At 38.8% G+C, this 24945-nt stretch overlaps 1 protein-coding gene across 1 annotated transcript in view; it reads right to left on the reverse strand.

Annotated features, from left to right (window-relative positions):
* The window catches only part of slc30a6 (solute carrier family 30 member 6), a 169364-nt gene that overhangs the window by 18089 nt on the left and 126330 nt on the right, over window positions 1-24945 (reverse strand). Inside the window, exons 12-14 of the mRNA XM_087991219.1 lie at window positions 22847-22949; window positions 22017-22064; window positions 20867-20935 (exon numbers count right to left, since the gene is read on the reverse strand). Of these exons, the coding sequence (XP_087847345.1) occupies window positions 20867-20935; window positions 22017-22064; window positions 22847-22949 (220 nt within the window). The remainder of the gene's footprint in view (window positions 1-20866; window positions 20936-22016; window positions 22065-22846; window positions 22950-24945) is intronic.

Genomic DNA, 24945 nt, shown 5'->3' on the forward strand with positions numbered 1-24945 from the left:
TCAACATGCATTATCAAGAGTATTTGTTGTTGATGTGCTAAACACACCTGAGAACAGCATATCTACTTCCCCATCTGAAGCACAGCTACAGTAGATCACTTGGGATAGTATTAACTGGCGCTGCACAGGCTCTATTTTGAGAAACTGCGACTGTATCCAAGTAATAGAACATGACCAGACATATCCAAGTAACTCTCTAAAATTCCCCACAGGTACAATTATTTGGTTATTCACTTTCAGGTTGTGCGAGTGTTAACTCATTAAGTGGGTATAAACTTGAACTCTTTGTCACATCAATAACCTTCTCACTTGAGTCCCTCCAAGAAAAAAAAATTAAAAAGGGAAAGAAAGGCTACTTAGATATTTTCCAATTGTATTACAATGTGATAATTTATAATATAGTAATATTGCAAGAATATCCTAGTCTCCTGTTTATAAAGTGCTGCATTGAGATGTTTTATTGCAGTATTTCAGAGACTGTGATAAGCAACCATTGCAAATGTACTTGCACTAGATTCGCAATATCATCATATTTGTAACCTGCAGTATGAAATGCCAGATTAGTACTATTTGGATAGATTGCAATGTCATACTGTAATAGTTAAACATTGTGGTAACAATAGTATTACACTGTCTTCCTGCTGTCAAATCATATGATGTGAATATTACTGATAAGATGAGCAGTTGTTGCTCATTCGTAGTTACTGTGAGGTGGTGATTGATGTGTAGGGCCAGGCATGGGTAATGAACCGATACAACGAGTGCTTGCTTGGTCATTTTGGCAATACTTAGGCAAAGTTGAGCATGTCACCAGAGTTCTAAATAGGTCAGACCAGTCAAGGACAGCAAGTTTCCTTGCCTACAGAATCATGAACGTTTCTTAAAAATAAGCAACAACCCAACACTGATACCAACAAGACATCAGATATCTAAAACTGAATTTAAGCTGCCGAACTGCCATGGTAGGATAAGATTTGAATAATTTCTTTGATTCATCAGGCCAGAACTCTAGATTGCTTGTCCATAACATTGCCACCAGATGACCATACTACACTTACGGCATAAAATGTGGAACTGTTCCAGTGACATGTAATTTGGAAGAGGAAATTTTAATCAGCAACAGTGACTCATTTACAAAACAAGAAGTCAAAAGCTATGAGTTATAGGAAATTAATACTTTAGTGGTTTTTTTAATAAATATCAATTTAGCATGTTTAAAAATATGCTCACATGAGTAATGCAAAGTGCATTAAGAATTGCTTCTGCACCCAAATTCCAAATGAATTTAAAAGGGAATGGGGAGTCAAGTCTGATTTAAAGAGAGCTTAATCTACCTGTTGTGACAAAATACACAAGAATATTAAATTAAACCATATTGCTTGAAGTCAAACAAATGGGTTTTCCTCGCTCAATAAAAAAAACAGTACTGCTTGCTTACGTTGTCTTTATTAGCTTAAAAACATAATAGTAATAAAGAAATCAGTTGCAGCAAATGTATAGTAATTTAGTTAACTTTCATGGAACAAGGGATTGATTCCATTGCTAATTGTATTTAAGAAGTCTTGTTTTACTGTTGATTTGAACTAACTGGATCATGGCATGAATTTTTTAAAAAGCATAAAGAGCATGAATGAGTCAGTTGCAGCCTCATTCTGATGGTGTTGGTTTGGTGACTCAGACACCAAGAGAATTCCCTGCTTTCCCCAAATACTGCCCAAAACTGTCTTATTCCGAAGACAATGGCCAACAACGTCCATGGAGATTCTTCTGCTCTCCTGCTGCAACACTGATGAAAGATGATCAGAATCTTGGACAAATTGTGTAGTTACTTACACTAATCCAACAGACCTTTTGCCAAAGTTGCTGCAGTAAATCAGGAACTGCCACGGAGATTTCAGCTCAATCTCAAACAAAGTTGAAATACTAGCTTATGTCATTTTCAACTGGCAAACTGTAACTATTGTTGGAGTCTCAATTATTTACTACCTATTGACTTGAATGACAGAACAATTTACATTACAGTCAAATTTGCTGATGATCTAAGGATAGGTAGCAAAGCTAGTTCTGAGCAGGATACAAACAGACTGCTAAGGGAAAAAGATTGATCAAGTTGGCAGATTACGTATAATATGAGGAAATGAGATTGTTCAGTTCAGCAGAAAGAAAGAAAGGGCTGAATTTTATTTAAATCTAAAAAATGTTGCTGTATAGATACATGATTCACAAAAGGTAAGCATGCAGGAACAGGAAGTATTTAGGAAGCCAGTTTTGCAAAGGGAATGAGGAGTCAAGTCTTATTTAAAGAGAGTTTAATTGAAGGCAATTCAGAGTAAGTTTACCAGGTTTATTCCTTCTATGAAGAAAGGTTAAGCAAGTTGGATCTTTAGATTGGGGGGTTAGAAAAAAAGAGGTGATCTGATTGAAGCATATTTTATTCTGAAGGACACTGACAGGGTAAAAGCTGTGAGGATGCTTCCCCTCACAGGGTATCCTAAAAAGAGGGTGCAAAGCTTTGAAACACAGGCCATCCCATTATGACAGAGATGAGGAGATATTTAATCTCTCTGTGTTATTAATATTGGAAATGTTCTTCTAGATAGACAGCAATAAAACTGAGTTACAGGGAAATTGCAGGTGGGGTGGGGGGAGTGGGGGATGGATGGTACAAGAAAGTAAGTAAAGGCAAGGTCCACAATTACAATAACTATAAATTTTGTTGAATAGCAGAGCAGGCTATCATATTTCACTAGTTCTGATCATATGCCCAAATCCAAACTGACTCAGAACCAAGACTGCCAGCATTGCGTCAAGCTGATACTGCAAACATGTAAAAAAATCTCTTCCACCCTATGCTGGCATGTGGTCTCCTCCACAATAATTATGCAGCTGAGCAACTTTGAGACATTTCCCAAGCGAAACAGATCATATTCAACCTCTACCTGGAGCTAGGGTAATATAAAGCATGTAGCAGTCTGTGTGAGGGTCACAGAGTGACGTTCACCAGCTCCATTAGGTACCCAAAAATCTCAGATGTGGCCAAAGACATGGCTTGTTTTTCTGCAAGATGCTATTCAGGTAAAAAGAGAAAGCATGCCTTGAGTCAACAGAATATTGCTATTGCAGTTGAATGACATTTAAATTGCCTGCTTTTGCACAATGAAGAGGCTACACAGCATTTTGATGGCACAAAATGATAGTGGTTTGTTTAGTTCTATTTATTTGTTGCTCTTTGACAAGTCATTGCCAAGGATTTTGAGTGATACTTACAAATTTATTAAACTTTTACTGAACTTTTGTTGTTGGATAGTTGAAGAGAATTTTTGAAACACTTGGGAGATCCATTATTCAACAGTTATCCCAGGGATTCTCTGGGGATTACCGAAAAAAAGAGTAATTGCTATGCTATCATACCTGATTGGACATCTTATTGGAGTCACCTCATTGAAATTTTTGAAGAGGTGATTAAAACAGTGGGTAGGGAATGCTTGTGGATGTTGTTATTATAGATTTCCAGAAGGTATTTGATCAAGTTCCACGAACACAATTAACTAAGTTGGAAGCATATGGAATTGAGGGCAAATTGCTGACATAGCCAGGAAACTGTTTAAATGAGTTGACAGAAATTAAGGATAACGGGTAGAAACACAAGACTAAGGTATTCCACAAGAACCTGTGTTAGAGCCTCAGTTATTCATGTTATTTATTGATAACTTGGGATAATGGGATAGTATGTCATATGTTCAAATTTTCTGATGACAAATTATGTGGTATTGTAGACAGTGTAGATCTGGTCGACATGATGGTCAAGAAAGCACAACAATGTCGCTACTTTCTCAGGAAGCTAAGGATATTTGGCATATCCAAAAAGACTCTTCATTTTTTTTAGATGCACCATAGAAAGCGTCCTATCTGGCTATATCACAGTGTGGTATGGCAACTGCCCTTCCCAAGACTGCAAAAACTATAGAGTCGTAAACACAGTCCAGTCCATCACGCAAAGTAGACTTCCATTCACTGAGTCCATCTATACTTCCTGCTGCCTCTGGAAAGCAAGCCACATAATTGAAGACACCTTCCACTCTCTACCGTTGGGCAGAAGACATAAAAGTTGGAATGCATGCATAAACAGATTCAAAAACAGCTTCTTCACTGCTGTTTTCAGACTTTTGAATCAACCTCTCAAATGTTAATTCAGATCTCTCTATCTCTACGGCTGTAACACTGTATTCTGCACTCTGTTCTGCTACCTTAATGCACTTTGGATGGTATATCCTGCCAGTATAGCACACAAAACAACACTTTTCACTGTATCTTGGTACATATGAAAACAATAAATCAAACTCAGATGATAGTAGAAGATTACAAAGGGATATTGATAGACTATGTGAATGGACAAAACTGACAGATGGAGTTCAATACAAGCAAGTGTGAGGTTAATGGGACTAGTTCAGTTTGGGAAACCTGGTCAGCATGGATTATTTGGAACAAAGTGTCTATTTCCTTGTTGTATGAATTTTTGGATGATAAAAGACAGATCAGGGTATTTGTAAGAAGTTGAACACAGTGGATATCCACTGAGACTTGGGGGGGGGGGGCGGGGGGGAAGAGTTGATGCATGGATCTTTAAAATGCCACAAACCGGTGCAGAAAATAATCAAGATAGATAATGGAATGCTAGCTTTAAATCTAGAAGACTGGAGTATAAGGATGCACAAGTTGTGCTGCAAGTATACAGAACCATGGTTAGACCTCACTTGGAGTACTATGAGCAGATCTGAGCACCACAATTTAGGAAGGATATACTGGCCTTTGAGGGAGTATGAAGTAGGCTTACACAAATGATAACTGGACTTCAGGGGTTATGAGAAGAGATTAACACAAATTGGGCCTGTTTCCACTAGAACTTAAAAGGTTAAAGAGTGATTTAATTTAAGACTTTAAGATATTAACAGGAAAAGGCAGAGTAGATAAAGCATTTCCACTGATTGAATATTCTAGAAGTGGGGGCAAAGGAGGAGTAGTCTTGAGAATTAGAACCAAATCATACAGGAGAGGTGCTTCTACACACAAAATTTGGTAAATGTTTGGAACTCTCTTGTACAGATGGTAGTTGATACTGGATCAGTTGTTAATTGTAAATTTGACATACATAAATTTTTGTTAAGCAAGTATTGAGGGATATGGGCAAGTAAATGGGGTAAGGCCAATAGGTCAGCATCATCGCATTGAATGTCAGAGCAGGCTCAAGGGGCTGAATGGCCTACTCCATTTCCTGTGCTCCTACATCACCAGAAGAAATAGACTGCTTGATAGTTGACATGGTTCTAGGAGGACCAGAAGAGTCAGCTGATACAAGAAACTGGGTTGGGGTGGGGTGGGGTGCAGGTAAGAACAGGAGGATGAGTCAACACTTTTCACCATGAACAACGTCCCTTCACTTCTGGACCTCTTCAATTAGAATAGCGTTTGCCTTTCCTAAGGACATGCATCCCCCTCTCCCAAGGCGCAAGCCATCCAAAAACTGTTGCGTCGGTCATGGCACTCTTCAGTGGATGTGGGTGAGTTGGCCCATGTGTACTGAATGAAATTTACTTCTAACAGCATTTGAGTGTTGTGGTAGTGCCTCCAGGCAAATTTAAATTATGATATTCACTTATACCTAAAATTGCATTTTGAAACAAATCTCCGAATAGGCATGCCATTATAGAACAACACCCATTTAGCCTTTGTTTTAATTTTTTAAAATGAAAATAAGCAACAATATCATAAAATGATACAATACTAAAAAAGTAATTTTGCCCTTAATGCCAGAGGTGGCTCCTCGGTAGGATTATCAAATGAAATGCATGACCTTGCTCTTTCCGCATAGTCCTGGACAATTGTTTTCCTTCAAACATTTATATAATTTTCTTTTGAATTCAACTATCAAACCAGCTACAATTACCTTTCAGATATTCTAGACCACAACATCTAGCTGCATAAAAATCTGTTTCTTTTGCAAATCACTGACAGTATGTTCCCATGCATGTGAAGGTCAAGGTTGATAGGTGTAGGGAATGCTGGATGACTAGAAAAACTGAGGCTATAGTCAATTAAAAGAAGGAAGTATATATCAGGAATAGAAGAGTGAATCTCCAGAAGGAGATATGAGGCAGTAGGAGTATACTTAAGAGGGAAGCCCAGGAGGAGAAAATGGGGATAAGAGATAACTTCGGTAAACAGAGTTACGGAGAATCCAAAGATATTCTATAAATACATTAAGGGCAAAAGAGTAACTAGGAAGAGAATAGAGCCCCTTAAGGTTTAGCATGGCTATTTACGTGGAACCACAGGAGAGGGGTGAGATACTAAATAAATAGTGTCAGCATTTACTGAGGATAAGGACTTGGAAGCCAGGCAACTTGGGGAATTAAATACTGATGGCCTGAAAATATTTCATATTACCGAGGTGGTGATGGTGAAGATCTTAAAATGCATAGAGCTAAATAAACACTCGGGACCTGATCAGGTATACCCCAGAACTTTGCGGGAAGTTAGGGAAGAGATTGCTGGGCCCCTTGCTGAGATATTTGCGTCATCAATAGCTATGGCTGTAGTGCCCGATGACTGGCAGTTGGCTAACGTGGTGCCATTATTTAAGAAAAGCCATGCAACTATAGATTGGCGAGCCTTACATCAGTGGTGGGTAAGCTGTTGGAGTGGATTCTGAGGGACAGGAATTACATTTGGGAGGCAAGGACTGATCAGGAAGAGTCAGCATGGTTTTGTGCTTGGGAAATTGTGTATCACTAACTTGGTTGAGCTTCATGAAGAGGTGACAAGAAGATTGAAGAAGGCAGAGTGGTGGACATTGTCTATATGGATTTTAGCAAAGCATTCGACAACGTTCTTCAGGGTAGACTGATTGGTAAGGTTGGATCACATGGGATCCAAGCAGAGCTAGCGAAGTGGATACAAAATTGGCTTGAAGGTAGGTGGGTGGTGGTGGTAGAGGGTTGCTCTTCAGACTGGAGGCCTGTGACTGGTGGCGTGCCACAAGGATCAGTGTTGGGTCCACTGCTTTTCATCATTTATATAAATGATTTGGATGTGAATATATGAAGCATGGTTAGCAAGTTTGCAGATGGCACCAAATAGTTGGTGTAGTAGGCAGTGAAGAAGATTATCTCAGATTACAACTGGACCAGTGGGCCAGTAGGCTGAGGAATGACTGATGGAATTTAATTTAGATAAGTGTGAGGTGTTGCATTTTGGTAATGCAAATCAGGGCAGGACAGTTAATGGCAGGGCCCTGGGGAATGTTGCCAAACAAAGAGACCTAAGGGTGCATAGTTTCTTGAAAGTGGAGTCTCAAATAGGGTGGTGAAGACGACATTTGGCACACTTGTCTTCATTGGTTATAACACTGAGTGTAAGAGTTGGGATGTCATGTTGCAACTGTATAGGATATTAGTGAGGCCACTTTTGGAATACGGTGTACAATTCTGGTTGCCCTTCTATGGAAGGATGTTGTCAAACTTGGAAGGGTGCAGAAAAGACTTGCAAGGATATTGCCAGGACTAGAGGGTTTGAACAGGCTTGGGGTTTTTTCCCTGGAGCTTCAGAGACTGAAGGGTGACATTATAGAGGTTTATAAAATCATGAGCAAAGGTCTATTGAATAGGGCGGCGGAACCCAAAACTAGATGGCATAGATCTAAGGTGAAATGGGAAAGATTTAAAAAGGACCCGAGGGATAAATTTTTCATGTGAAGCATGGCGTGTGTATGGAATAAGCAGTTACAGGAAGTGGCGGAGGCAGGTACAATGACAATATTTAAAAGACATCTGGATGGATACATGAATAGGAAGGTTTTAGAGGGATATGGGCCAAATGCTGGTAATGGGACTAAGTCAGATTGGAATATCTGGTCAAAGGGTCTGTTTCTGTGCTGTAGAACTCCATGACATGATTTGGTTATTAGTCCTTTGCCATTAGAAACAGTTTATTTTCATTGACATGATCAAAAGCTTTGATTATTTGTACACCTCTAATTAAACTTCCTCAACTTCCTCTGCTTCTTCAGTCTCATCAGATAACATAAGACCATCATTCTGAACCTGTTCCATGAAATCTATTATGGACCCATTCCAAGAACTTCCCACTCTTCTTAAAGTGTACTGCACTGAAGATGGACAATTCTCCAGCTAAGGGCATTCCAGGGTTTTTACAAACAAAAACAGAAATTGCTGGAAAATCTCAGTAGGTCTGGCAGCATCTGTGGACAGAAAGCAGAGTCAGAGTAATACAGCACGGAAACAAGCCCTTTGGTACAACTTGTCCATACCAACCAAATATCCAAAACAGATCTAGTCCTATTTGCCAGTATTTGGCTCATATACCTCTAAATTCTTCCGATTCACATATCCATTGAGATGTCTTTTAAATGCTGTGATTGTACCAACCTCCACCACCTCCTTAAGCATGTCACTCCATACACTCAGGACCCTTTTAAATCTTTCCCACCTCACTTTAAACCTATGTCCTGTAGTTTTTGACTCAATTCAGATCCAATGGCCCATCTGACTTCCTGCATCTGCAGTTATTTTGGTTTTTTGATTATTCTTTTTATAAAGCTTTAGAATGCCTTTCTTGCTTTTGTATTCAAACCTACAATCCTGTCGACATTCTTTCTCATCTTGTTCTGCCACATTCAAAAAAATGCATAGATTACCTCTCAGACATCCCTATTCTTGCGCTCTCTTTCATATCATCCAACTGGATTCATATCTCCTCCTTTCATTCTTCCTACCAAATTGCATCACTTCACATTTATTGCAGTTAAACTTCTGGCAATTTATTTAATCAATGTCTTCCTGGTCTGTTATTACTTGTTTCGTTCACTACATTTCTGAGTTTGCACCATCATCAAACTATCCCAGGTTACTGAGGGAAGCAAGAAGAATTAGTTGGAGCCTTAACAGATATCTTTGCAGCAGCCTTGAACACAGGTGAGGTCCCAGGGGACTGGAGAATTGCTAATGTTGTCCTGTTGTTTAAGAAGGGTAGCAGGGATAATCCAGATAATTATAGACCGGTGAGCCTGACATCAGTGGTAGGGAAGCTGCTGGAGAAGATATTGAGGGATAGGATCTATTCTGATTTGAAAGAAAATGGGTTTATCAGTGCTAGGCAACATGGGAAGGTAATGTATTCCAACTTTGTAGAATTATTTGAGGAAGTGACAAAGTTGATTGATGAGGGAAGGGCTGTGGATGTCATATTCATGGACTTCAGTAAGGCATTTGATGACGTTCCCCTTGGTAGGCTAATGGAGAAGTTGAAGTTGCATGGGGTCGAGGCTGTACTAGCTAGATGGATTTAAAAAATTGGCTGGGCAACAGAAGACAGAGAGTAGTAGTGGAAGCGAATTTCTCAAAATGGAGACCTGTGACTAGTGGTGCTCCACAGGGATCTATGCTGGGACCACTGTTGTTTGTGATATACATAAATGATTTGGAGGATGGTATAGGTAGTCTGATTAGCAAATGTGCGCATTACACTAAGGTTGGAGGAGTAGCAGATAGTGAAAGGGACTGTTAGTGAATGCAGAATATAGATTGGAGAATTGGGCAGAGAAATGGCAGATGGAGTTCAATCAGGGCAAATGCAGGGTGATGCATATTGAAAGATTCAATTCAAGAGCGAACTATACAGTAAATGGAAAAGTCCTGGGGAAATTAATGTACAGAGAGATCTGGGTGTTTAGGTCCATTGTTCCTTGAAGGTGGCAATGCAGGTCAATAGAGTGGTCCTTTCATCGCATGGGGTATCAGGTATTAGATTAGATTACTTACAGTGTGGAAACAGGCCCTTCGGCCCAACAAGTCCACACTGCCCCGCCGAAGCGCAACCCACCCATACCCCTACCTTTACCCCTTACCTAACACTACGGGCAATTTAGCATGGCCAATATAAGAGTTGGCAAGTCATATTACACGTGTACAAGACTTTGATTTGGCCACATTTGGAATACTGCGTACAGTTCTGTTTGCCACATTACCAAAAGGATATGGATGCTTTTGCGACATTGCAGGAGGTTCACTAGGATGTTGCCTGGTATGGAGGGCGTGAGGTATGAGGAGAGGTAGAATAGATTAGGATTATTTTCATTGGAAAGATGGAGGTTGTGGGGGGAACCTGACTGGGATCTACAAAATCATGAGAAGTATAGATAGGGTGGAAAGCAAGAAGCTTTTTCCCCAGAGTGAGGAACTCAATTACTTGGGGTCATGGGTTCAAAGTGAGAAGGGAAAAGTTTAGGGGAGATATGCGTGGAAAGTTCTTTATGCAGAGGGTTGTGTGTGTCTGGAATGTGTTGCCAGCGGAGGTGGTAGAGTTGGGCACGATAGCGTCATTGAAGATGTATCTAGACAGATACATGCACGGACAGGGAGCAAAGGAATATAGACTCTTAGAAAATAGGTGACAGGTTTAGATAGAGGAGCTGGATCGGCGCAGGCTTGGAGGGCCGAAAGGCTTGTTTCTGTGCTGTAATTTTTATTGTTGTTTGAGATTATTCCAATTGTATATTGTACCCAAGTCCAGGTCATCAATACACAACCAAAGCAGCTGCGGTCCTTATGGTGACATGCATGGAATACCACTACATACTTCCTGCCAATCTGGAAAGAAAACTGCCATGACTTTATACTTTGTCACTCAGCCAATTTTGCACCCATGCTGCTGCTATTCCCTTGATCCCATGAGCTTTAATTTTGCTAACAAGGCTATTAAGTGATACATTAGCAAACATCTTTGGAAAGTCTCTAAAAAACAAAGACATAATTCACTTCATCTCTCCTGTCTTTCACTTCACCGTAAAGAACTTAAACCATGTTTGATTAATTAGTTTATCTTTAATAAATCAGAGCTGAATTTCATTTATTAGCCCATATATTCCAAATAGCAATTAATTTCCTCTCAGCTAAAAACGCCAACCATCATTGATGTTAGGCTGATTTGTCTCGCTTTAAAAAAAATGGGAGTGTAACATTTACAGTTGTCTCCATGTCCAAGAGGGAATGTGGGCAGAGCATTGCAATGTTGACTTTTATTTCCCTCAGTAACCTAGGAAGCAGGTCATCTAAACGAGGTGACATCTTAATGACTGCAATAAAAAAAAATTTAGTATCACCTTTTTATTTATTTTATCCAATCTGATAAATCTGCTGCCTTCTGCTTTACTGACTTGCTCACAGCATCCTATCTGAGTGAGGGCAATGCAATTATTTAGTTCTTGAGCCATGCCATCTGCCTCTGTAAGAATTCCTTTTATAGTCCCTGGCCAGCTCTACTTTTAATATAAGAATCTTTTAAATGCCAACATTTTTAAAATACAGTCATTCTCAGAATTTCAATCTACACAACAGAGTTCAATGTTCAATCTTCCCTCACCATGAAATTTTATATTTTTCTTTTCCATTCTTCCCTCCACCCCGGCAATTTAAATTCTGTTTCTATGTACATTTTCACTCATTGAAAAAAAACTGTGAGCAACAGATTTTTCTGAAATCAGTCTTGATACACTATAATCAGTTAACAGACGTGCACTTCTGTAAAACAGAGATTATCTGACTGTGCTACAATGCTCCTGAGCCACAGTAATCTACTGTGATAGAGTACTCACAATATTTTTCATTTTTATGTACTGCACAACATGTTATTGCACTTTGTTTTATAACCCAGTGGGACAAATTTCCAGGATATGGCATATACATGTGTACAAAACAGACAATCTGCAAACTTATGATGCACAAACAACAAACAAACTCTGAATGCAGGTGATGCAAATAGTACAAAAAAGCATACAAGCAAGGATCACCAGTACAGAGAGGAAGTTATTCTATTTGCACAGTTAGTTTCATGAATAAATCATTGTTCTAAAATCAAAAAATGAAGTAAATTCAGTAAAGGTATAAAAGAGATAAGCAAAAATGATAAAAAAGGAAGCATAATGAGAAGTTGAGATGACAACATTCACTCAGTTGCTACATTTAAAACAAAATAAGAATGGAATGGAGACATTTGTAGTATGGATTGCATGAATACTAGAAGCACTTCAATTTTATGACTACTTTGAACACAGTAACACACAAGCATACTGAAAAGCAAACATTAAAAGGCAATTGATTTTTAGCTAATGGACTGGGCTTTGCATTATACACTCAGAAGATTTTCCACTGGAACTGGTGTATGTGAATGTGGAAAACAACATGGTATTTTCTATGGGACCAATTCTGACAGGGGACTTCGCACTGCTCATGTGTTGACAAGTAAAGAGATACTGTGTTTGCACCATCTGCACTCATGGAATGCTTGATGTGAGGGTTGCCCATCAGGCCTGACTGTCAGAAATCAGAAATCGACGACAGGGACCATGGGCATCTAAAGATCCCTATCAGAATTCTGCAACACACAGGTTAATTAATTACATTATTCAAAATTTATTCAATCTCCTAGGAATTATCACAGAACTGTTCACCCATATGTGAAAGGTGTTGGTAATACGTTTGGGTTTTTATGGCATCCCTATCATGCCAGAGTCACATACCAATTTGAGATAGGGGCTGGACTGCTAAGTTATCAGGCCCTAATGAATTTTCACAGAGTCATAGAGATGTGCAGCATGGAAACAGATCCTTCGGTCCAACTAGTCCATGCTGACCAGGTATCCTAACCTAATCTAATCCCATTTGCCAGCACTTGGCCTATATCCCTCTAAACCCTTCCTATTCATTTACCCATCCAGATGCCTCTTAAATGCTGCAATTGTACCATCCTCCACCACTTCTGGCAGTTCATCCTTTACATGCACAACCCTCTGTGTGAAAAAGTTGCCCCTTACGTCCCTTTTATATCTTTCCCCTCTCACCCTAAACCTATGACTCCTGAAGAAGGGCTTATGCCCAAAACGTCAATTCTCCTGCTCCTTGAATGCTGCCTGACCTGCTGCACTTTTCCAGCAACACATTTTTCAGTCCTAAATCTATACTCTCTAGTTTTGGACTCCCCGACCTCAGGGAAAAGACTTTGTCTATTTATCCTATCCATGCTCCTCATGATTTTATAAACCTCTATAAGGTCACCCCTCAACCTTCGACGCTCCAGGGAAAACAGCCCCAGCCTATTCAGTCTCTCCCTATAGCTCAAATCCTCCAACCATGACAACATCCTTGTAAATCTTTTCTGAACCCTTTCAAGTCTCACAACATCTTTCTAATAGGAAGGAAACCAGAATTTTATGCAATATTCCAAAAGTGGCTTAACCAACATCCTGTACAGCCACAACATGACCTCCCAACTCCTGTACTCAAAACTCTGACCAATAAAGGAAAGCATACCAAATGCCTTCTTCACTATGCTATCTACCTTCAATTCAGCTTTCGAGAAACTATGAACCTGCACTCCAAGGTCTCCATGTTCAGCAAAACACCCTAGGACCTTACCATTAAATGTATAAGTCCTGCTAAGATTTGCTTTTCCGAAATGCAACACCTCACATTTATCTAAATTAAACTACATCTACTACTCGTCAGCCCTTTGGCCCATTTAAATCAAGATCTTGTTGTACTCTGAGGTAACCTTCTTTGCTGTCCACGACACCTCCAATTTTGGTGTCATCTGTAAGCTTACTAACTATATCTCCTATGTTCATATCCAAACCATTTATGTAAATGACAAAAAGTAGTGGACCCAGTACCGATCCTTGTGGCACTCCACTGGTCATAGGCCTCCAATTTAAATAGCAGACCACTTAAAATGTTTTGTTGAACAGCAGAACACAAAATATTTTCCAAAAATTCTTTGAAATTATATGAAAGGAATTGAGTTAAAAAATACAATTAGCTAAAAGACACTTAGCTCATGAGTAACAGAATATTTCTTAGAACCATAAAGAAAGCCAACATATGTTGGCTGATAGGACTGACCGTCTTTGTAGACTGAAACGTCAGTGCAATACTGCTTACCTTGTCTGATGAACGTAAAAGATCTGATGGCCCTATTTGAAAAGTGGTGGAGTTCTCCTAGTTCCTAGATAATATTTATGCCTCAATTGGAAGCACTCAGTGTACTTGACCAGTAACTACAAAGCTGGGTTCTACATTTGTCGATACTTTAACAATACAAATTCCCATCATGCTGAATCCAAGGAAGGGCCTGAATTACAAATTCAAATCTTGCAAAGGGATTTGAACACAACTTTCTGGTTTACAGGAAAGCTTACCTTCAATTGAGCAAAACTAACAGGTAGTCAAAACAAGTGCTGGTAGCCAAAACATGGTACAGTTTCATGGATACGACAATTGTGTTTCTACAAACAGGATAGCCAGCAGGCACAGAAGGGCTTTTTGACTATATTTGGCGTCTGACATTAAAACAAGTGTAACCATGTAGGAGACAGAAATCAATATCATTCCTCTTAGCATAAGTGATGTTGCTGCAATGGTTGCAATTTACATATGGCAGAAGCTGCAATTTTAATTTGAAAATTACAATTACCCATCACCATGTCTCCTAGTCCTTTCCAGTTACAATCAGATAAAATTGGAGGGGACATAGAAACAATAACCAGCAGAAATGCTGGTTTCTTAATACATGTAGTGTCAGAGCTGAAAAATGACCCATTCTATATCCAACACCACAAATACACTAAGCAGTTTAAGAGAATCCAAAGATCAAGCAAAGTTAAAATTGTGAATCTCAAAGATTTCAATATTATAAGTGGAAATGAAAAAGGCAAGAGCATGAAAACTTAAAACATCATGTTTCAAGAAACAGCAATACAAAACTCACGAAGCAGTGTATAAAAAGAGATATTTACATGTGGCAAAGTGCAGAGGGATTTCAGTGGAAACTGTGTGCGTTACAAATATAACAAATGAATAGATCCAAAATCTATTTCCACACCTGCTACTTTATATTTTCTATTGTCTTTGTGTGGCATGTTCGCACTTGATGTGGCCAGAGACTAAAACTCTGTGTTGCTGATTGTGTCTCTTGGGCCTAATTGTTTGCAACAAGTAATTAAACATTTTGCTTGGTTGAAATATGTTCCAATATCCAAACATAACCATTTGTTTATAGCCTATTCAATATCAAATGTGTTATATATATCAAATAAAAACATGATTCCTGTAATGTACTTTTAGAAGCAATTAAAATGCAATTCAGCTTTTATATCTGTTAAATTTGCTACAAATGAAAATCTCAGAATGATGTGTATCCATGTCTGTGAATACAGACAGACAATATGTTTTGTGATAAAGTCTGTTTGTTTAGAAACATTTCCCAGGTGAATTTATCTCAAATGTTACAAGATCTATTTTTATACAGAGATGTGAGCTGTAGAGCTCAATGCATGTCTATGAGGAGAAGCGGCAACTTAATGGTTTATTGATACCAAGCTTGAGCATAAACAAATGCAATGGAATTACATGGGAAAATACACAAAGGGAGAAAAAAAAAATCATTGGCAGAGATTTGAAATTAACTTTGCTATAAAGGCAACTAGAATTTTGAAGCATTTCCCAATGGTTTATTATTTGATATTGAAATGTTGGAATCTAATAGTTGGACAATACATTCTGTTCCAAGGCATATATAATACAATTACCAACAATTCCATATAACTTAGCTCCATGTAGAAGAACTTACGGTTCTCTGGATTACAGATTCTACTTCATTGGAAGCACTAATTGCTACTTGCGTGATAAACCTTGTGTTTGTTTTCTTAGATTTATCTTTACTGTCTGGTTTATCTTGAAGTAAACCTCAGACCACGTTAAGTGTGGACATGCTGCAGGCTCAAAGTAGAAAATTTAAAATAGATTAGGAATCTTCCAGATCTTTGTTACATGTCACAGTCAACCTTTTGTAAGTTAAAGATACAAACTTAAAATTTCATCAGTCTTTTTGCAGAGTTCAACTCTCTGTTCTACAGATCATCTTTAATAGTTGACAAATAAGCTAAATATATAGAAATTGTTCTTTTATTTGAAATCAGGGCTTGTTTTCAGTTAGTGCTCTCCATTGACTGGAAAACTGGATTTTTAAATTACTGAAAGAAATCTTAAAACAATTCCACCCACTTGGAAAATGAGAGCTGAACATCCAAGGGAAAAAAGAAAGAAAAATAAAAATGTTGAAGCTTTTTTTTTAGAAGAATAGATTAAATTAACAGGCCTAAGTAAAATAAAATGAATACAATAGGAAAGAATGCAAGAAAAAGAAACACTAAGTGAAATATATATTCATTTTAAGTTCTGATTTTTTCTGTTAATTTGCTAAGTGTTTTCACCAACAGCTTCATTATATTGAGGAAACACACTGTAACACAGGACAATATACTTTAGATTATTTCAATATATACCATAACAACAGAATAGACCCATAGAGTAGTTGCAACACAGGAGATGGTCCTTTGGTCTGTTGAGTCCAAGCTATTTCTCCGCAAGTGCAAATCACCTAGTCCTCCATGACCCTGCAGACACCTTCTCTTCAAATATTTATCCAAATGTCTTTTGAAAGGCATTAATATACCAAATTCCACCATACTCTCAGGCAGTACCTTGCAGATCATAGAATCATATAGCACAGAATAGGCCTATCAGCAGATTATGTCTGCATTGAAAAAAAAACTATTCTAAATCTACGCTACACTGCCACCTCTGTGCACTTTATCTGTAGCCTCGAATGTTATGGCATTTAAAGTGCTCATTTTAGTACCATTTAAAAGTTGAGGTTTTTCACCTCAATCACCCTTCCAGGCCACACATTCCAGCTCCTAATCATCTGCTATGGAAAAAAACCTTTCATTGTGTTGCTGCTAGTACTTTTGTCAATATTCCATGATTCTCAACCATAACACTGGGAAAAGCAATGATCTGTTGTGATCATTCACAGGTTGATGAGACATTATCAAATTTCCTTGTAATCTTACTTAAGGACAGCCCCAGCATCTCTAATCCATTGTCCTTGGATCCATTTGTGCAATCCTTTCTGCCCTTCACATCCTTCTGTGTGACGCCCAAACTTAGACACACCGTACAGTTGAAGCCAACAATGGGGTCCAAATCTGTATGCTTGTTAATGGAGTTGCAGCTTGAATTCCAATAACAAACATATAGATTTGGACCCCATTTACCAACCTTAGAATCAGAATCGGAAATGATATCACCCACCACAACAATCCAAGACACACAAATAGCAAGTGGGACCAACACTTCACCGGGGGTTCTTGATGACATTATCTAGCATGGTGATGAAACATTTGAGAAAGAAACCACTAGCTCAGCGAGCAAACCGACAACCTGATCTAAAATCTGAGCTACAAATCTTCTCCAAAATCTCAAACATCGGCAAATATTGAAGTTATATCCTGCTCACCAAAATTTAGGTCATTAGTACAGATCAAGAAAAACAGTCATCCTAATATTGAACTCAAGGTAACCCTGCTAAATATAGACCAAAACAAAATTATCATTACTCTCTGTTAACTGTCAATGAACTAACCTTATACCCAGGTGGTCACTGCCCATTTTATTTCATGGGTTTTGATTTTTCTGACAAGTCCTTAATGTGGCACTTCATAAAATGCCTCTTCAAAGTCAATGTGTGCAACAATCACACTACCTCATCAATTCGGTGTTAATTGATCAAAAACGGAAGCTTATCCTTAATAAATCCATGCTGGCTTTCCCCAATTTGATCTATATTTTCTCAAATGACGTTAACTTAATCCTGCAAAACAAACTGGCTTGACATTGCTGGACTTATATCTTTATACTTCTTGTTGAACATGATCATAACACCTGCAATCCTCCAGTCCTCTGACACCACCCTGAGACTAAAGATTGGCAAATTATGGTCAGTTTCTGGATCAGTGGTGCTGGAAGAGCACAGCAATTCAGGCAGCATCCGACGAGCAGCAAAATCGACGTTTCGGGCAAAAGCCCTTCATCAGAATTATGGTCAGTGCCTCTCTAAGTTCCATTCTCTCATCCTTCTGTACCTGCTGCTGCACTGGATTCAGTTCTGGTGACTTAAGTACAGCCAACTTTTCTAAATCACAAATTTCTATCAACTAATTTCTATCATCCAGAGTCTCAACTATCTCTTTCTTCAGACTTGGGTAGCATCTATTTTTATGACAAATATGTAAAATACTCACTTAATATGTGTTACTCCCTCTGCCCAAATTTTATGTTTGGTACCTAATCAGTTCCAGTGCTCCTTTAATCACCATTTTATGACCTTTACATTTAGGTTAGCTTCAAGTCCCTTCTCATAGTCTCTGCTTTTATTTTAACTTCCCCACTGAGTTTGGTATATTCAACATCGTTCTCACTTGCATAATCAACCTGCATCTGCCATATACACCCTTTTATGGTAAATAAGACCACGATATGTAGACCATTTGATCCATTGAGTCTGCTTTGTTATTCATGGAGATCATGGCTGACCCGATGATCCTCAGCCCAACTTTTCTGGCTTTTCACCATTACCCTTTCCCTGATTAAAAAATAACTGTCGACCTCAGTCTTGAAGACACTTAATGGTTTAGCCTCTACAGATTCTGCAGTAACAAATCCTAAAAATTCATACTCCGAGAATAAATAATTTATCATCTCTATTTAAAATGGGTGAGCCCTTGAGTAGCCCAACCTACTCAACATCACCTTGTAAATAAATCTCACCTTACTCAGAATCAACCTCTCTCTTTTTTTCCAGATAAGGGGCCAAAAATGGGTACATTGGGCTGGTCTGACTAGTGCCTTGTACTGTTTTAGCAAGACCTCTCTATTTACAAACCCCAAATCTTGAATTAAAAGGATAACTGTCCGCTTGGCTTCCCTATTAAAACCTGAAATTGAATGCCAGATTTATGTGATTTGTACACGTTGACACCCAAATCTCTCTTGTATCCTTGCTGCCACACTGTTAACTTCACATTTTTCTGCATTATATTCCATTTTATTTATTTAGATTTAGATTTAGATAGATAGATTACTTACAGTGTGGAAACAGGCCCTTCGGCCCAACAAGTCCACACCGCCCCGCCGAAGCGCAACCCACCCATACCCCTGCATTTACCCCTTACCTAACACTACGGGCAATTTAGCATGGCCAATTCACCTGACTTGCACATCTTTGTGATTGTGGGAGGAAACCGGAGCACCCGGAGGAAACCCACGCAGACACGGGGAGAATGTGCAAACTCCACACAGTCAGTCGCCTGAGGCGGGAATTGAACCCGGGTCTCTGGCGCTGTGAGGCAGCAGTGCTAACCACTGTGCCACCGTGCCGCCCACTAATATTTTCTGTTTTACCCCCTCATTCAATTTGTCTACCTTCCTCTGCAGACTTTGAGCTATCTTTAAGACTTTTGCGTTATCTGCAAACTCAACGATAGCACATTCATTTCCATCAACCAAGCCATTAACATATATTGTAAATTATTATGGATTCTGCACAGCTCCCTGTGGTACTTCACTTGCTAAAGGTTCCCAGCCTGAAAATGACTGCCTTATCTCAACTCCGTCTTCTTTAACTTAGCCAATTCTCTATACATGCTAATATACTAACTAAGTACCATAGACTCTTATGGTATTAAGTAACCTTACATGTGATACCTTATCCAAAGCCTTTTGGAAATTCAAATATATTACATTTACTGGGTCTCCTTTATCTGTCTTGTTTGTTTGGTCCTCAAAAGAATAATAATGAAATTGTTCGGCTTGATTTCCCTCCATGAAGCCATGTTGACTCTACTCAATTATGTTATGTCAAATGTGAAGTTGATTGACCTATAGTTACCACCTTCATTTATGAATAAGGATGCTATACTGGCAGTTTTCCAATCTTCTGATATTTTTACAGAATTGAAGAATTCTTGAAAGATTACTATCAATACATCCACTCTTTCAATAACTATTGCCTTTTAAATTCTCAGATGCATTCATCTGGTCTAGGGGACCTACTGGCCCTGAACCACATTAACTTCCCTAATACTTTTTCTCCAGTGATAATTATTGCATTTACTGACTCCCTCTCTTTAGCCTTGTGATTATTTCGTATTTTTGGAACGTTATGAGTGTCCTCTTTTGTTACACAGGGAGTTCAGCCTTTGTTCTATGTGCCCTCTGTGGAAATACCCCCTGACTGTACAAGAATATCACCCTTTATACTATGTTCTGTTTAGCCTGCCAATATTTGATTCCAACTTATGTGGACCAAATCCCATCTCAGCCCATTGAAACTGGCCTTCCTTTAATTAGTTCATTACATCTCTGATGTTCTTTGTCTTTTTCCATGGCTAACCTAAATCTTATGGTGCTATGATCACTGCCCACAAACTGTTCCCAAATAGTAGAGGTTTTCAAAATCATGAAAAGATTGGACAGATAGGGAAAAATTTTCACTGGTGTAAGTATCAAATGCAAAAGAGTTGATAATTTAAGGTTATTGGGTAAAGAAGTATTAGCAACATGACGATGTTTTTCATGCAATAAGTTGTTAGAATCCTAAATGCACTGCCTGAGTGTGTGGTGAGGAATGCTCAATCAAGCAATTCAAGAGGAAATTAGATCATCATCTGAAAAAGAACACGCAGAGCCATGGGGAGAAGATGGGTGAATGGCACTGCATGAATATCTTCTTTGGGGAACCAGCACCGAGATAACAGCATGATTCTGTGACACTTGTTCCACTTGACTTACCCATTCCCAAGAACCAGATCCAATTTAAAAACTAAGATTTAATACATTAAAGCGACAAATCTTGATAGTACAGAACTAAATTCATATTTGAGCTATAAAGAACATACCAGAGTTCCAAAACCAAGGGTCCAAAAGTGCTCATTCCTCACTTCGAGAACGCCATCTAGAGTGGAGACCTAAAACAAGGGCATTCAACATTTATGTGCACAGTACTGATTCAAGTTTATTTAGACATTTGTAAACAACAAACACAAATAAGATCTGATCATCTTAACAAACCTGACAATTTACTTGCTTATAAAAGCACACAAAAGTGTGTTCTGATTTCCAAAGAGCACATTATATGCGTACGCTATTGTCAAAATACCTTTATCTTTCATAATAATTTCAACATATTCATGATAGACATGGCAGACAAACTAAAGCTGGAAGTCAATGCACTCCCTTTCCTGCTTGCTTTGTGTTGTCACAATTTCACCATTAGCTAGGACTGCAGCATATCATCCTACTGCTTGACTGCTCATCTTACTTGAGGCAGAAGCATGTTGTCACAGGACACTACATCCTGCCATCATATTCATCATCATGGACCAACATATCATCACCAATCCAGATGCAGCAAATTGAATTTGAAGTTTAAATTGAACTCAAAACCACATGGCTGAAAGCCAAGTGCTGTTACTACCATGCCTCCAGTGAATCAACATTTGTGATTCAATGCTATCTGAGAATCTAGAGTTCACACTAATTATTTTTTCACCAATACTTATGGGGATATTGACAGTACTTCAACTTCTACATGGGAGGGGCATGGCAGTGATCTCTGAATGCCATCCTCTATCCTTGCCTCCCAACCTCCTTCACTCTATCAGATGATAAAGATGACTTTCCTTCTTATTCCTGGGGTCCAGCACAGAGTGAAACATTACATGTTCTCCAACAACTTACATTGCTAGTCTTACTAATTTAGGTAAGCACCTCAAGGAAAACTTTTCATTTACATATTAATTTTCATGTCCTCAGGATATTCCGAAAAACATTCAGCAAATTAAACACTTCTGCAGTATAGGGAGTGCCTTTTCATATGAATTATAGAAAATTAACATGCAGGTACAGCAAGAAATTAGAAAAGGAAATAGTACACACTCCTATTCCCAATCCATATGTTCATAAATGAGGCCCAGATCATGTGAAAAAGTATTAAAATATGGATAAAACGTAACTGCAATTTTTAACTTGCTTAGTAATAATTCATACCTCTCTTAAAAGTTTGTCCAGTTGTCCAATCACATGTGAAGGTGTTGTCTGTTTTTAAAAAAATCCAGTGTACTTTTAGAAATATTAGAGGCACAGCAGCAAGCTCAATTATGAATACTTATGCAGGAAATATACTTATTCACAAAATGAATCATTTTGCCTCTCCTCATTTTCAATTCCATGTTACTGATGAAACAGTCAGTTCTTTTCTAATGCAATGGTTGTGCTCCTCTATAACCCTGGGGTTACAGAAAAATTGTTCTTTAGAAGCAGTGCTTAAAGTGTTGGTGATGTAATTGCATTACAGTCAACACACGTTTTAAAAGTTTCTGCTTTCGCATAATGCCTCCAATTTGTCAATCACATTACAGCGAATTAGTGTTGACAAAACATGCATTATAGCAGAATGATCTGTACCATTCTCAAATTCTGCCATTTAAATCCAACGAAAGACAAAAGGTAAGCCTTTAAAATGCTGTATGATGTAATTCTTGCATAAACACTCTTAATCCATCACCTTAAAGTTGGTTCCATCTTGACTAAAACAGTGTCAGACCTGTTTCATCAGTGTTAGAGCATTCACATTTTTTTCCTCTAAACATAATCTAGGTTTTTTGGAAAAATAAGCAAATTGAAATAGATATTGTATGATTATTTTCTGCATTAAATAATGTTTTAATGAGATCCTATTTATACAAAAAAATTGCTCTTAGTCACATGGGAAATTAATAGTCTGCATTACTGAAGTTTTAGCAAGAACTTGATTTACAGATAACGACAGACTGAGTTGCTACTTCACAAGGTTGGGCATGAGGCAAGAGGATTCTTACCTGAAGCAGAACCTTTCCACTGTAAACACTCATAGGATACATGGTGCCAAATGTCATAACAGCAATGGCTATAGCGGAGGCTGTGTCCACTGCAAAATAATTACTGAAAATAAAGACAAAAATATTGGTGGTCAAAAGATAAAAATACACTTCTCATAGCTAGTTAAAATACCAAATGTACTTTAACATAAATAAATGTGAGGTACTTTAGTCGGATTATGATCTTGACTTCAGAAAATAAGGGTGACAATTTCCTCTCCCTGGAGGTGGAAAGAAGGGAAAATAATGGAGTGAGTTGGCCATACTTCACCTGAGCAACTAAGAGTTAGCTGAGACGGGCCAATCGGGACTTTCTGTACTCATTTACAATTAAAGCTCTTACAGTAGTCAATAACCTGCAACTTAAAGGTGTCTAATCTGGCACATCCCAGAGGGTGAAAAAGGTGGCTGGTTTGCCAACCTGCCTGTTCAGGATATGGGACAGGGCGGGTTGCCTCCAAGTGCCCAGTCTGACGGCAATTGAAGGAATTGATGGGGGATATGGGGCTGACCGCTGAATGCCAACCCGACCATTGCCTCACAACCTCCTTCACTCCATCAGATGATTAAAAAAAAGATAGACCTTCAAAGGAATAGGCCTTGACTGGTGGACTTTTGGACCGAGAAGCTGCCTGTCTCTGATTGTTCAGCAGCTTCTACTGACACAGGTTTACCATGTTTGTGATAGGGTGAGATATTCATCCTTGCTGGACTGTCAGCTCTTAATTAGTTGATTGGCAGATGCTTGTGTGATTTACCTTTGTCGAGAGGAGAAAGTGAGGGCTGCAGATGCTAGAGATCAGAGCTGAAAATGTGTTGCTGGAAAAGCGCAGCAGGTCAGGCAGCATCCAAGGAACAGGAGAATCGACGTTTCGGGCATAAGCCTGAAGAAGGGCTTATGCCCAAAACGTCGATTCTCCTGTTCCTTGGATGCTGCCTGACCTGCTGCGCTTTTCCAGCAACACATTTTCAGCTCTGATTTATCTTTGTGGTTGAGGTGATATGTGCATCACCAATTAAAATGCAGAATCTCAGAACTATTACAGCACAGGGCGATGAAATTTAACAATTGCATCTGCACTGGCTCTCTCCATGAGAACCAACCTTGTGTATTTCCCCTGCCCCCTTCCTGCAACCTTTCATATTATTCCTTTCAAATAAAAGTATAATTCCCTTCTGATGCCTTGACTGAGCCTGCCTCCACCAAACACTGAGACGGCACATTCCATACTAACCCCAACCACTAACATACACACCTGTCGCCACAGTTAGAAAAAGTATAAAAACATTTTGCTCTAAGAAACTGACAGGGAAATGAGGAAAGAGATCTAGGGATACAACTAAATAAACATATTAGTGAGATTACAAGTCAGTACACTGATTTAAAATTTTAACAAAACAACACACGAGAATATCTGTGGGTATACAGGAACATAGAAACTAGGTGCAGCAGTAGACCATTCAGCTTTGAGTTTGCTCCATCATTCAAAATGATCATGGGTGTGTGTGCAAATCAGTACCCTCTTCCTGCTTTTTCCCCAATGGCTTTTGATCCCTTTAGCCCCAAGACTGATTGCACCTAAATTGGAAGAGAACTAATATATTGGCAGGGAGATTTGCTAGAGCTGCTTGGGAGGATTTAAACTAGTAAGGTCGGGGGTGGGTGGGTGGGATCCAGGGAGATAGTGAGGAAAGAGAACAGAAGCAAGTTAAGCAGTCAGGGCAGGCAGGGACAAAGCAGAAAACAAGGTAGGACTGATAAATTAAACTGCATTTATTTCAATGCAAGAGGCCTAACAGGGAAGGCAGATGAACTCAGGGCATGGTTAGGAATATGGGACTGGGATATCATAGCAATTACAGAAACATGGCTCAGGGCTGGTCAGGACTGGCAGCTTAATGTTCCAGGATACAAATGCTACAGGAAGTACTGAAAGGGAGGAGGGAGAGTGACGTTTTTGATAAGGGATAGCATTACAGCTGTACTGAGGGAGGATATTCCTGGAAATACATCCAGGGAAGTTATTTGGGTGAAACTGAGATATGAGAAAGGGATAATC

This window comes from Chiloscyllium plagiosum, unplaced genomic scaffold, assembly GCF_037043375.1.
Source record: "Chiloscyllium plagiosum isolate Xiang-an unplaced genomic scaffold, Cpla_swu_hap1 HiC_scaffold_10, whole genome shotgun sequence".
In the NCBI taxonomy this organism is placed as follows: domain Eukaryota; kingdom Metazoa; phylum Chordata; class Chondrichthyes; order Orectolobiformes; family Hemiscylliidae; genus Chiloscyllium; species Chiloscyllium plagiosum.